Below are 12,682 nucleotides of genomic sequence, written 5' to 3'. Positions count from 1 at the left end.
TTTGTTGTTAGAAATAAAACGTTTATACGTACCAGGTACTCATAAAATTGCAAAATAGTATCGGGCGAGTTGGAATCGGGCGAGTTGGTATCGGGCGAGTTGGAATCGGGCGAGTTGGTTCTGGGCGGGTTGGAAAAAGTGCGAGTTGACTGGTACCCCTCGCCATGTATTCCACACAAAATAAATGCAATGATCCTTTTATTCACCATATCGTAATACTAAGCAATCTTGGTAGAGCCGATGTGTGGAGTTGCCCTCATTTTCCTTTATATCCTTTCTATCTTTATATCTTTCCTTTATATCTTTATATTTATAGCACTGGCTGATATCGCGCAAATCTCGCTTTAGTGTGAGATTTACTACTATGAGTGACTTCCTGTTTACCCGTGTTACATGTCTTGCTTGCATTGTGTTCCGGCGTCACACAGTTGCACAGTTTCAGTAGCATAAGCGCGTCGAAGTCAGACGCTACTACATTTTTGTTACACAACATCTAGAAGCAGCTGATCGATGAGATTACTGGGTATGTCGTATGGGCTACTATCAAGAGCCCGACACACGGCCGTGGAAGTACAATGTTCCTCCCGTCCGACTGAAAAGTTACCCGTCTCGGACGGGAGGACGGGCGGTAGTTTCCAACGCTGCCATTTGTATGTATGTATGTAGGTAGGTAGGTAGGTAGGTAGGTAGGTAGGTAGGTAGGTAGGTAGGTAGGTAGGTAGGTAGGTAGGTAGGTAGGTAGGTAGGTAGGTAGGTGGTAGGTAGGTAGGTAGGTAGCTAACTAGCTAGCTAGGTAGCTAGGTACTGTAGGTAGGTAGCTAGGTAGATAAGTAGGTAGGAAGGAAGGTAAGAAGGTATGTATGTATGTATGTATGTATGTATGTATGTATGTATGTATGTATCTATCTATCTATCTACATATTATCTATGTATGTAGTATGTACGAATGTATATGCATATGGTATTCGATGTGCAAATAATATTTTTCTGTTTAGGGAGTGTATAACATTTGAACATAAGTTTCTCTCCATCTACCACAACGTTTTGGACCACGCCACACGGATGTAATGACCTCTGCAAACCCTTTGTAATCTGGTTCCTTGTGGCAAAATATGCTATGCTGGTGCCAGATATGTGACAGGATGGCCGTTGCAGAAAAGTATTGAAAACAGCCAGCACATATAGCATTAAATCCATGAATCTGCTTGTCTAGGACCGTAAATCAAAACAGACGGAGAAAAAATAAACGGAGTGCAAACTCAGGGGAAAGTTATACTGAATTTTTTTCAATCATTAATAGTGTCACGGTGGCTTCACTTTGCGTGACGACCAGAAATGTGTGACAATCATCCAGTTTAATTCAGACTCTATGATTCTCCCCGTTTGAATTCTCGCAAGTGTTTGGATGAGTATAGTTAGTGTCAGACATAAGCAAGGAACACTTAGGAGACAGAGTGTGTTCTGTGTGACTCCCCTCAGAGTTCAACACCAGTTGCTAAGTGTGCACAATGAATATGTTTGAAATAAAATCAGGCTGGTAATATGTCAATGAAATCGCATTTTCTCCAAGTTTTCACTTTATATTTAATATCTCATAAAATTTTCATCGTTACCGTATGGTCCAATGCAATCATTTTCCATACTGTGGTCTGCATAAACCAAAGAAAATTGGGCACAAGAATCCACACATTTATTTTCCTTTATTTTAGCCTCAGTACACTTTGATTTTGCAGGTAAATAGAATTTGAACTCAAAGATGTCTGAACTTGAGAAACGAATTACTATGATCCTGGCATGGAAGTTTACATATTCATTTTTCTGGGTCAAAAGAATTGTCTACATTAATAGTGGTTAATAAAATATGCCGATGTATCTGACATTAGTGACCCTGACCGCTTGCTAGACCGGTGGCTGACCGTTAGAGTCATATGTGGCATGTAACTTCAAAATGGGTTCAAGAATACCACACGTTGAAGGCAATCCGTGGCATTTTTTGGCCAACCCTATTTCGGTGTGGAAATCAGAGAAAGAAATGATAAATTATGTCTAAATTGCATTTTGTCACAGATTTCAGACCCAAGGAAATGACGTTTTCAAGCTAATTTTACGTAAACCGCTGCGATTTTATGAACGGAAGTAACTGCTTGATCAAGAATAAAGCTTTCAAATTGCATGATCAAAACATAAAACAAGTCAAAGAATTCATTATTTAGGTACAGTTTTTACTCCAAATGGCAAGTTTAAAAATAACCAATTAAAGAAAGCAATGAAGGCTTTATTCAGTATTAGAAAATCCATTTTAGAAGAAAAAATGGTTACTCCTGCTCTCTGCATAAAATTATTTGACACACTGATTGTCCCTATTCTCTCTCTCATATGGATAAGAGATTTGTGCAAGTGAAATTTCAAGCGATGATAATTTTCTTGAAAAATTGTGTACTTCATATTACAGATTTGTTTTGGGAGTTAGCAAACGCACTCCTCTTGCTGCAATTAGAGGAGAACTGGGAAGGTTTCCATTACGTATCCTTCTCACCATATCAGTATTGAATATTGTTAAGACTTACATGCCTTTCAGAAAACCACATTCTTAAGAAAGCTTTTAATGATAATATCAAATGCGATTCCAGTTGGATTAACTTCATTACTAGAATTACAGGTAGTTGTTATCAGAGAAATGTCTTCAAATCTTTTTCTGTAAAATCAAAGTTTCAGGTGTACGAAAGAAATCGGAGAAAGATTACATTGACTCCTGGATGAGTCAACTTTATAATGATGAAAGAAAGACTGGTAATGGTAATAAATTACGTACTTGCAGAGTGTTTAAATCAAATTTTACCATGGAAAATTATTTGCATAACATTTCTGACTTTAGCCTGAGGCGTTGTCTTACAAAGTTTCGTGTTAGTGACCACAATTATGAAATTGAGCTAGGTTGGAAAAAAACTCCTAAAATTCCTTTACATGAGAGAATTCGTCGTAGATGTAATATGAATGAGTTAGATGATGATGGCATCTAGTTTTTTTCGTGTAATTTTTCCCACTTTGTACTAAGAGTACTGTACCTTACAACATTCTCTGATAATGTATGTTGAGTACTATGAATGAAATGAAATGATTCATTGACCACACACACACCCTTCCCAGTATTTGTGAATGCAGCCTAATGCTGTCGATTGTTGATTGCAATTTGAATGTTATCGACATGAAATGAGGTCATACCTCGGGACAGCTAGGCTGAGGTCATGTGGGGACATGTGAGTGCCAGACGTGAAAGGGGTGCTTTAACTGTAATCACATTTTGCAGGACTTGTTAGTCAGGGGTAAAGTTCCTGAGATATTCCAGAGCATGGCAAAACAGATAAAGGAGATACATATGATACTAGTACATGTAGGCAGAGACCCAACAGAAAGTTTAACATGTAAATTATGGAAGACAAAGGAGGACTCCCATGGATCCCATAATACCACCAGTGCACCACCACCCATTAATAATTTGTAATATCCTAGGCTTACGGCAAGCGCGGATAGCACACTTTCAAGTTACACTGAGGTCAAACCGTCAGTGTACAGTTTGCTTTTTTGTCTTAATTCCAAATTTGCAACAATGGCATCAGCTGGGATTGCCAAACCGTCTTTTAACTTCGTTGGCAGTAGCGGACTGCGAGTTTCCAATCTCTGTCTCGGTGCGATGACGTTCGGGGAGAGTAAGGTAAGCTCGCAGAGACTCGTTGGCCAGGTCGAAGAGCCGGTGGCGTGTGCTCCCCACAGACGTGCTGTGAGCTGAGTAGTTTTAGTAGCGTAGAGTTTACACTGTGAATTTATGCTACGTTCCGACGTTCTGATAGCTTTGCGTGGCAGGGCTGTGTGTTACCGGCGTTACACGGCCTCCCACCACATGGCCGTATAACGTCGGTAATACGGCTAGTTTTCAATCGGGTTCGAAAACATACAGCCCTGCCACGCAGAGCTAGCGTTGTGATATCCGTGGCGGGGTTGACCTTGTGATGACCCGCATAGACGCACGCCACCCAGCCACAGATAGCTATAAATTTACCACGATACGAAACGGTACGCGGTGTGTCTGAATGTACAAAGAACCGAGTACACGATAATAATTAGTAATCGATAGGGCAAACTACAGCCGAACTATTAGACTTGGTCCAATTCTGTGGGCATATAAGTATCAAAACATGTAAGAAATTGAAGGACTCAGGGAGCAGTCATTATTTACGGCCGGGGGGTCAGAGGAATGTGAGGGTGTCATTCAAAAAATTTAAAAACTGCAAGGGGGTTGCTCAAAATGTGGAGAGGAAGAACGGGGGTTATTCAATATTTTGTGCAAAATAAATTGAAACACCTCTCAGATTGCACCATTGCACACATCAATTTCTCAAAATTTTCACAGAATCTAGGACAAACTGAACTGTTGTGAATTCATCCTTTATTATCACAGAAGCATATATTTTAATTGACTTCAGTTCTTCAGTTCAATAACCATTTTGACATTTAACCACACCATATTCAGGCTTGTCATCAGAAGCTGGTAGCTGCAGAAATGACACAAGAAGGTCACACATTTTCCATTCCTGCACATTCTTTGGTCTTCAATCTCTAGCAAACTGTATTGATCTTGCAAAAATGCCATAAAAAATCAGTGTTAAATGTCATATTCAAACAGTTTTACCGAGCGCAAAATAAATTGAAACACCTCTCAGATTGCACCATTACACATATCAATTTTTCAAAAATGTTCGATACGAGATTGGGCACCCCCCCCCCCTGCTCTCTCTTTACTTAGTAAAAAATTAAAAGTCTCAGACTGCATCAGACTGTACCAATTTCTCAAATTGTCCATGCGAGATAGGGGACAGCCTCTTCTGACACCTTTCCCCTCAGCATCTCGCGTGTTCCCCCAGTACTTTCAAATTCTGCCCGGTCAGGTATCCTGGCGAAAACCCTGTCATGATACCTGCCGAGAAAAGCCAGGCGACTGGGGGCCAGTCTACCGAATTGTACACGTGAGTCCAAATGCGATAGCACAATTTCCAAACACAGTGAGAGGAACACCCGATTATAGGGCGGGAGAAAACAGTTGTAGACGAGGAAATCGTCTTGTGGAGGGACCATGGTAATCACTATAGTGATGGTAGAGTTAACTGCCGCCCGCAAGCCGCACGACATGAGACAGAAGCCCAAGCCGCACGGCCCAGCCCACCAAGGCAAGAGCCCTGCTCTCAGAACCCAGATCTCGATAGCCCCCTCTGAGGCACTGTTAGGGAGCGTTCAGTTTTTACGGCCTGGGGGGCCGGCAAAATCTTGTCGCCGGTGTTCAAAAAATATAGACCTCCCCCTGCATTTTTTGTGAAACCCCCCCTTTGTCAGACGAAAAATATTGATGACCCCCCTCCCCTGAAAAATAACCAAAACCGATATGTCAAATTTACCCGCATGGTTTGGATTTGAACTCCGGTACGCCGAGCACTTTTTCGTGTAGCAGAGATGCCAGTGCACAAACTTCTCAGCCACATCCATTGAAACGTCTGTTACTAGGACGACTAGTAATTAGGACGACAGCAAGGCAATTTTAACTTCATTTCCATAGACAACTCATGTCCATGGACATTGTATAAAGTAAACTTTATTGGAGTGGTTCGCCAAAGGCAGCCCTCCGGTTAAGAGGGTCATGGGCCATTACGTAAAGTCAACTTTATTCTAGTGGACCACCAAAGGTGGCCCGCCGGTACAGAGAGTCGATCATGGCTATTGCATAAAGTAGACTTTACTGGACAGGGCTGCTGAAGGCGCGCGGCCATTACCATTATTCAGTGCGTGATCCCAGGGGTCCCTCAAAAATGTTTCTAATACAAGCCGCGGCTTCAATTGGGAATTTACAGTAAGATTGCCGTGGGTATTACATAAAGTAAATTTATTGTAGTGGGTCGCCGAAGGTGGCCCGCCGGTAAAGAGGGTCGATCATGGCCATGGCATAAAGTGAACTTTATTGTTGGTATTATGTTTTTGAAAATGTGGTGACCCCCCCCTTTCCTACCAGTGAAAAAGCGATGACCCCCCCCCCCCTTTGTGGATTCCAAAATTACGATGACCCCCCCCCCCCCTGGATTTTGCCGGGCCCCCCGCCGTAAAAACTGAACGGTCCCTTATCAGAGGGCTCTGGACCAGATTCCCTGAAAGCGTAGAACAGAGAGGCCCCACAGCCGTGATATAAATACCAAATTACGAAGTACAGTGAGTATAACCGTAAAAGTATATGTGACTCATATCAAAACTCTCTAAATTCTAAAATAGAGCCGCGTCCATGCCGGCCTTGCTGACATTCAGCGTTTCCTCTGTGTTTAGCCAGAAATTTAGCAGGCGCAATGTTGAGGATAGGAAGAGTTAGAGGTATCTCCTATAAAGAAAACTTTATTCGAAGAAATAATTAACGCTTTTGTAGCCTTGCATGCAATCTCTCCTGATCAAAATCAGCCTTGAGATATGACATACTGCACTTTGCCACTATTTAGAAACATTCGCCATACCACCGTCCCTCCACCAACAACATTGCTATTTTCGAAATAGGACTCACTATGCTTGTCCGAAAGATCTAAACTCCAAATTGTAATGCGAAAATATCCTGAACTGTAAGATACATGATCTCTCTCTTTTTAGGATGTGCATGTGTTGTAGATGTTGTCCTTCTCCCCTAAATTTGTCATTCATATATCATGATTAGTAACTGTACACAAATATTCGTTGGCTTGTATTTGACACCAAGATTCTCTGCCGCTTTTCAATCGCAAAACTTCTCTCGGAGAATGAAGCAATGGAACTAACACCAGCCAGGGGTGAACGAAATTTGAAGTCAGATATTGCACAATGGAAAATTTTTTGACCAATAAGCTTTTCTCTACCTGTCCTTTTCTTTACCATCTCTCATATTCCAGACTGGCGTGCCGGGACAGTGTGATGAAGACCTTTCTCATCAGATTATGGACAGGTACACGGACTTAGGTGGTAACTTCATCGACACTGCAAACATGTACCAGGCAGGAACGTCAGAGAAATACGTAGGATCGTGGATGGCCAAGTAAGTCATCAATTTAAGCCTATTTAAGTTTTGCTGTTGATAAACTTGAAAAGTCATGAAAAGTCGGAGAAAACGTTCTTTTTTTAAGTTGAAAAGGGTCGTACATACGAATGGCCATGAGATGAATACTCGGACGATATGTACAAGACACGATACTGCCCAAATTTGCATAGCTGTGTGCCCCACGTCTTGCAGTTGTCTGCCCCATCGAGTGCAGTTATCATAGTGTTGGAAAAACAGCACAATACTCTACATGAAATATTTCAATGGCTTTAATTTTTAAAGAGTGTTTATATTTTGCTCTCTGTCAGACGGCAAAATCGTAATGACCTAGTCATTTCCACTAAAGTTCGATTTCCAGTGGATCCGAACAACGAGAACGGACGTGGATTGAGCAGACGACACATTTTACAAGCCGTGGAAGAAAGTTTACAACGCCTACAAACTGACTACATTGACATTTACCATGTAAGGGAAACCATTTATGATCATTGCAACCCCTAAATAATTTTGCTTATTGTTTTCCATCCTGACTGGAGTCGTTAAGTGCTAGCTTACAATGTCATACTCTGTTAGATGCCAGCAAGACAGCTTTAAATATAAAATCTATCTGTCTGTCTGTCTGTCTACCTATCTATCTGTCTATCTATCTGTCTGTGTCTGTCTATCTGTCTGTCTATCTGTCTATCTCTCTATCTATCTGAGGGAGAGAGATTTGTACGTCGCCTCTACCATTGTCGCCTCACAATGGAGCAGTACTCGTTATATTTGTGTATTAGTGTCTCGTAGACATGTGAACTGAATTTTCTTTTGTTCAGGTTCATTGTTGGGACCAAGGGACAAGAATTGAAGAAACTCTGCGAACACTTGATGATCTAGTTCGTTGTGGAAAAGTGCGCTATGTTGGCGCCAGTAATGTTACCGGATGGCAGCTGCAGAAAATTGTAGACGAATGCCGGCGTTTGGGATTGAATCCATGGATCTGTTTACAGGTAGGTTGAAAATGCACACAAAGCAAAAAGTAATATACGCTGAATGGTGGTGAAGACTCTTTCAGGGCGAAAAGCACTTGTCATTGACTGCCACGAAATTTACACTTGTAAACATCATGATAGTTGCGTCTGTTTGCACTGTGCCTTCATCTTTGTTTTGCAAAATCCATTCAAAATACTCACTGACAAGTGAGCTTGCGGATTTTGCGGGCACGGTTCACAAGTGTGACTTAACATCTATAATTCAATAGTGGCTTGTTCTTCCTTCCTCATATCGGAGTGCACATCAGCTAACTTTGTGATCTCCCTCTCCCTTTCTCTTTTCATTTGAGTACGTCTTATTGACAAAATCAGAGGACAATTCACGAAACATTTCAAAGTTGAAACCTTTGTGTCCACGGTGAATGTATTTGGGATCCTGATGAAAACGTAGTTTAATTGTGTTACGTACCTGTTTAACTTCACTTGCCTGAGGTCAAATAAATAATTCTCTATCTTCTTCCCCTTGATTCGACTTTACATCTCATCACAACTTTGGTCCATCGTGTTTCGTGACCTGTGTTTCAATTCACTATATTCTTCTACATGTGCATTCACAGGCTCAGTACAGCTTGTTGTGCAGGTCGACAGAATTTGAACTCACTGACGTTTGCAGAAATGAAGGACTGGGTCTCCTACCATGGAGTCCTCTCAAAGGGTAAAGTGGAATTTTCCTCCTAAAGAGTTTGTTCGATAAGTATTAGACTGCCAATTGATACTACAGCGTGAGTTCATTCCACTGAAGTGCAAATAGAAAACGTAATGTCCGTGACAGGATTCCTTTAATCTTCTCTTCATCGATGTTAAAGTCACTTTTAAAAGAATGTTTTAAAAACCTGATTCTCAAATTTCTGAAAGAAATGACATTATTTCAATATGGCAGATTGCTTGGTTCTGTAGAGGCTAATGTTACGAAGTTATGTAAACCAAATAAAATCAAAGCAAACAACCATTTTACTCTCTTTTACCTGCAAGATATGCTATGATATAAGCATGAAGTTGATAAGAATAATTTTGGGTTTTGGTAGTCCTCCACCTTAATGTTATGTGATCGAAACACTTTTGCGGCAAAACTTGATTTTATCTGATGATTCATCTGCATCATATTCAGTGGTTGGCTGACTGGTAAAGTTGGACGCAGTGTGAAACCTCCAGAGGGGTCAAGGCTAGCATACGTAGAAGCTAACCCCGAGAGACGTTCAACTGGAGCTTGGCCGAGTTACAAAGAGTTCGCCAAAGATGAACAGGTTTTACAACTTTTGGATATTATGGAGAAAATTGGAAAAGAAGTCGGTGAGCATTTTCTTTTTTGTACTTAATACAATATCTGGAGTATTGCCTGAAACATTTCATCGAAAAATGTATCCGAGAAATCTTCTTTCATATTTGTTTGCCAGTGAGGTCATTGTTTGTAATACTGACAAGTGCTTTACTCTTCTGCCGTTGTTACAATCTTACATGACGTTATGATCCGCGTCATTTGACGCTTGGAATCATGACTTTGCATTTTGCTTGTAAGTGTGTTCATTTTGGTGTTGACATTCCTACCGTTCACACTCACTTTTGCGAGTTGTGGCTTTTCCAAATTGTTATTGAATCTGATAGACATCTTTCTAGTATGTCTAATGACTCCCTGAATCCAATTGTGGCGTATGCACTAATGGCATAGCTTAGTATACTTCCCTCAACCTGTTGTTATTTCCAAATCTGAAGTTTACCATGACTGGAAATGCTAATAGATCTACATATTGTGAACTTTGTCAGTCTTCATTATTGCTGTTTGTTGTATCGTCATACGCTTTTTGTTTACTGTATGTTTGTAATTTGTGCTGATTTTTTATAGTTTTTGCTGCATTTGTTGTTTTGCTTGTTGTTTGATGACACTGTCGATAAACAAGCAAAAGCAATAAATAAATGAAATGAGGAAACAGAAAAAAAATGAAAAAGTGAGAATATGCAAGATTGACTACCCTCTTTCCCAGGGGCATGCCACACATATTTATATTTAGCCCATTGAAGGACTGTCAATCTCTGTCATTTTAGAATTGAAACGCGTCGATTACAATACTGGATTTATCTGTAACTTTGGATGGGCTCATTTTGAAACCCGTGAATGAAATACAGTTTTCAACGGCTTATTTTTTTGAAAATCGAAATTATCCTTCCCCGTAAAGTTAACACCGGGATGACGGTCATTTTGAATTTCAAATGTCGGTAAATATTGGGTACTTTTGTCATTAGAACCAACATTTGCACAGAGACCCCCGATTATCATCTTGAAAGAGATGTTTTAAAGTTCTTTTAAAAATTCGATCAATTCTTTTAGGTCCTGTACGACCTTATGTATGTACATGTAAATTATGATTTACATCTACCATCACATCGAAATAATTTTTTTCTTGATCTTACAGGAAAGACAATGTCTCAGATTGCTATCCGTTGGCTGCTTCAGAAAGACACCGTCTCTGCCGTCGTAATTGGAGCAAAGACTCTACAACAACTGGATGACAATATGGGAGCCAGTGGCTGGGAACTCACCCAGCAGCAGGTAGACTTTTCCTATTCTAAAAGTGTTGAGATACCCTTGGCCTAGGATAGATAATTCCTCAGCTTTGCACGTTTTTATGTGATAAAATATACAGTAGCTCACAGAGAGATTATACGAGAAAGGGATTTTCTAGCTGTAAAGTTTACACACTTTGTTCACAACCTTTAAAATCACAAAGGATTTTCTGCTTGTCTCTCGTCTGATGTTATATTCACGGAACTGTGTTTGAACACATTCACACAAAATGGTCTTAGAGCGAGAGTGACTATCAGTTTCATGTAAGATTTTTGTGAAGCACCCATGTAAGCTGATGTTATGTTGTTATACATTGGTCAATGTTTCAAATAATGCCATACATGCTAGAAGACAAAAAGAATACTTTATCGTCAGCCTTTAACTAAAATGAAACTAGTAATGACCATAACTCCATTATTATGAGATAGTCATCAAATATATAGAGATTGTAGCTGTGTACAAATGTTTGCAGTAAATGTCCGAGTTTTGCTATTGAAGGTTGCATTCAACTCTCTGCACACATACTGTCACCTTACATACAGACAGACATTGCGTAAAAATGACACACATAATCCTACCTCTCACATGTTTTCTGAAGTGAGCACCTGTGTGATGCCAAAGGTACACAAATAGCTACAGATAAATGAAAGTACACGTAACTTTCTCCATTTGCCTAATAATACTAATTTTTCCTTACAGATGGATGAGTTGGACGAAGCCAGTAAAGTTGAACCCCCCTATCCTTATGAAATAATCACGAAAATGGGAAAAGATCGAAAAAGAGAGAATTCCTGCAGATAATCAGTAAATTCTCAATTAATTGATTTCATCTGTCTGTGACAGAGACGATAAAGTTTCCTTCAAAATGTACTTTTGAGAAATTTATTTGATCTATAGCATTGTCTAGCAGTGATATGGTGGAGTGATAATTATTATCTTCATTTGAATTTCAGTAAATTCTACACCTGTTAAACACCATGTCAAAAGATGGTGCATTAAATGCAACAAATAAATATTGAAAATGTTGTAGTCTACACGGGATAAATTAAAGACATTGAGTGAAGTTTAACTATTTAGTACCAGATTGGAAGATTTGTTGACAGTCCAAAACTATAAGCCATTCAATCTGAGCAACTACAGCGAGGGATTATGTTTTCATTAGGGTTCGCCCATTGGATCATGAAAGGGGTTCAAGTCAAAACTGGGAAAAATCTGCCGACCAACAATTGTGAAAATAGGTGTGCAGCAATGTTGATTTTTGAGAATACCAATTATTTAAATGGTTGGTTACGAATGTGAGTAACTACATTGACAATTATAATGTAAGTAAACTCTCTTCTACACATCATAAACCCTTGAGTATTGGAACGAGACAGTAGACTGGTCAGAGCTTTGTATCCACCTACACTCTACACAATTTGATCTCAAAGGATGCTCCCTTTGTCCATCTTCTTGGTATGTACGTACATACGTATGTATGTATGTATATATGTACGTACGTACGTATATGTATGTATGCATGTATGTAGGTATGTATGTAGGTTGGTACGTAGATAAGTAGGTAGGAAGGAAGGTGGGTAGGTAGGCATGTATCTATCTATATGATTATCTATCTACGTAATATCTATGTATGTATGTATCATGCACAAATGTATATGCATATGGTATTCGATGTGCAAATCATATTTTTCCATCGTGGGAGTGTGTATAGATTTCCACTTTTCAACATTCCAACATAAGTTTCTCTCCATCTACCCCGCAAGTTTTGGACCACGCCACATGGATGTAATGAACTCTGCAAACCCTTTGTGATATGGTTCCTTGTGGCAAGTGGCAAAATACGCTATGTTGGGGCCAGATATGTGACATGATGGCTGTTGCACAAAAGTATTGAAAACAGCCAGCACATATAGCATTAAATCCATGGATCTGCTAGTCTAGGACCGTAAATCAAAACAGACGGAGAAAAAACAAACGGAGTGCAAACTCTGGGGAAAG

General features: G+C 40.0%; 1 protein-coding gene across 1 annotated transcript; it reads left to right on the top strand.

Annotated features, from left to right (window-relative positions):
* The first annotated feature begins 3,504 nt into the window (after positions 1-3,504).
* Positions 3,505-11,753, top strand: LOC139118423 (1-deoxyxylulose-5-phosphate synthase YajO-like). The gene is made up of 8 exons (XM_070681722.1): positions 3,505-3,712; positions 6,948-7,090; positions 7,402-7,558; positions 7,909-8,082; positions 8,682-8,779; positions 9,233-9,414; positions 10,533-10,669; positions 11,384-11,753. Exons 1-8 carry the CDS (start codon positions 3,608-3,610, stop codon positions 11,483-11,485), a joined length of 1,098 nt encoding a protein of 365 aa, XP_070537823.1. The 5' UTR covers positions 3,505-3,607; the 3' UTR covers positions 11,486-11,753.
* Positions 11,754-12,682: the final 929 nt, after the last annotated feature.

This window comes from Ptychodera flava, chromosome 19 (genome assembly GCF_041260155.1).
Source record: "Ptychodera flava strain L36383 chromosome 19, AS_Pfla_20210202, whole genome shotgun sequence".
NCBI lineage: Eukaryota > Metazoa > Hemichordata > Enteropneusta > Ptychoderidae > Ptychodera > Ptychodera flava.
Note: the sequence above shows the minus strand (reverse complement) of the source record. Positions and strands in the feature narration are given on the sequence as shown.

Bases quoted from the DNA above. Each gene is read 5' to 3' on its own strand.
- LOC139118423 (XM_070681722.1), top strand. From the start codon at position 3,608: ATGGCATCAGCTGGGATTGCCAAACCGTCTTTTAACTTCGTTGGCAGT. The intron at 7,091-7,401 runs GTAAGTCATCAA...GCTCTCTGTCAG, and splicing joins GTAGGATCGTGGATGGCCAA to ACGGCAAAATCGTAATGACC. The intron at 7,559-7,908 runs GTAAGGGAAACC...TCTTTTGTTCAG, and splicing joins ACTACATTGACATTTACCAT to GTTCATTGTTGGGACCAAGG.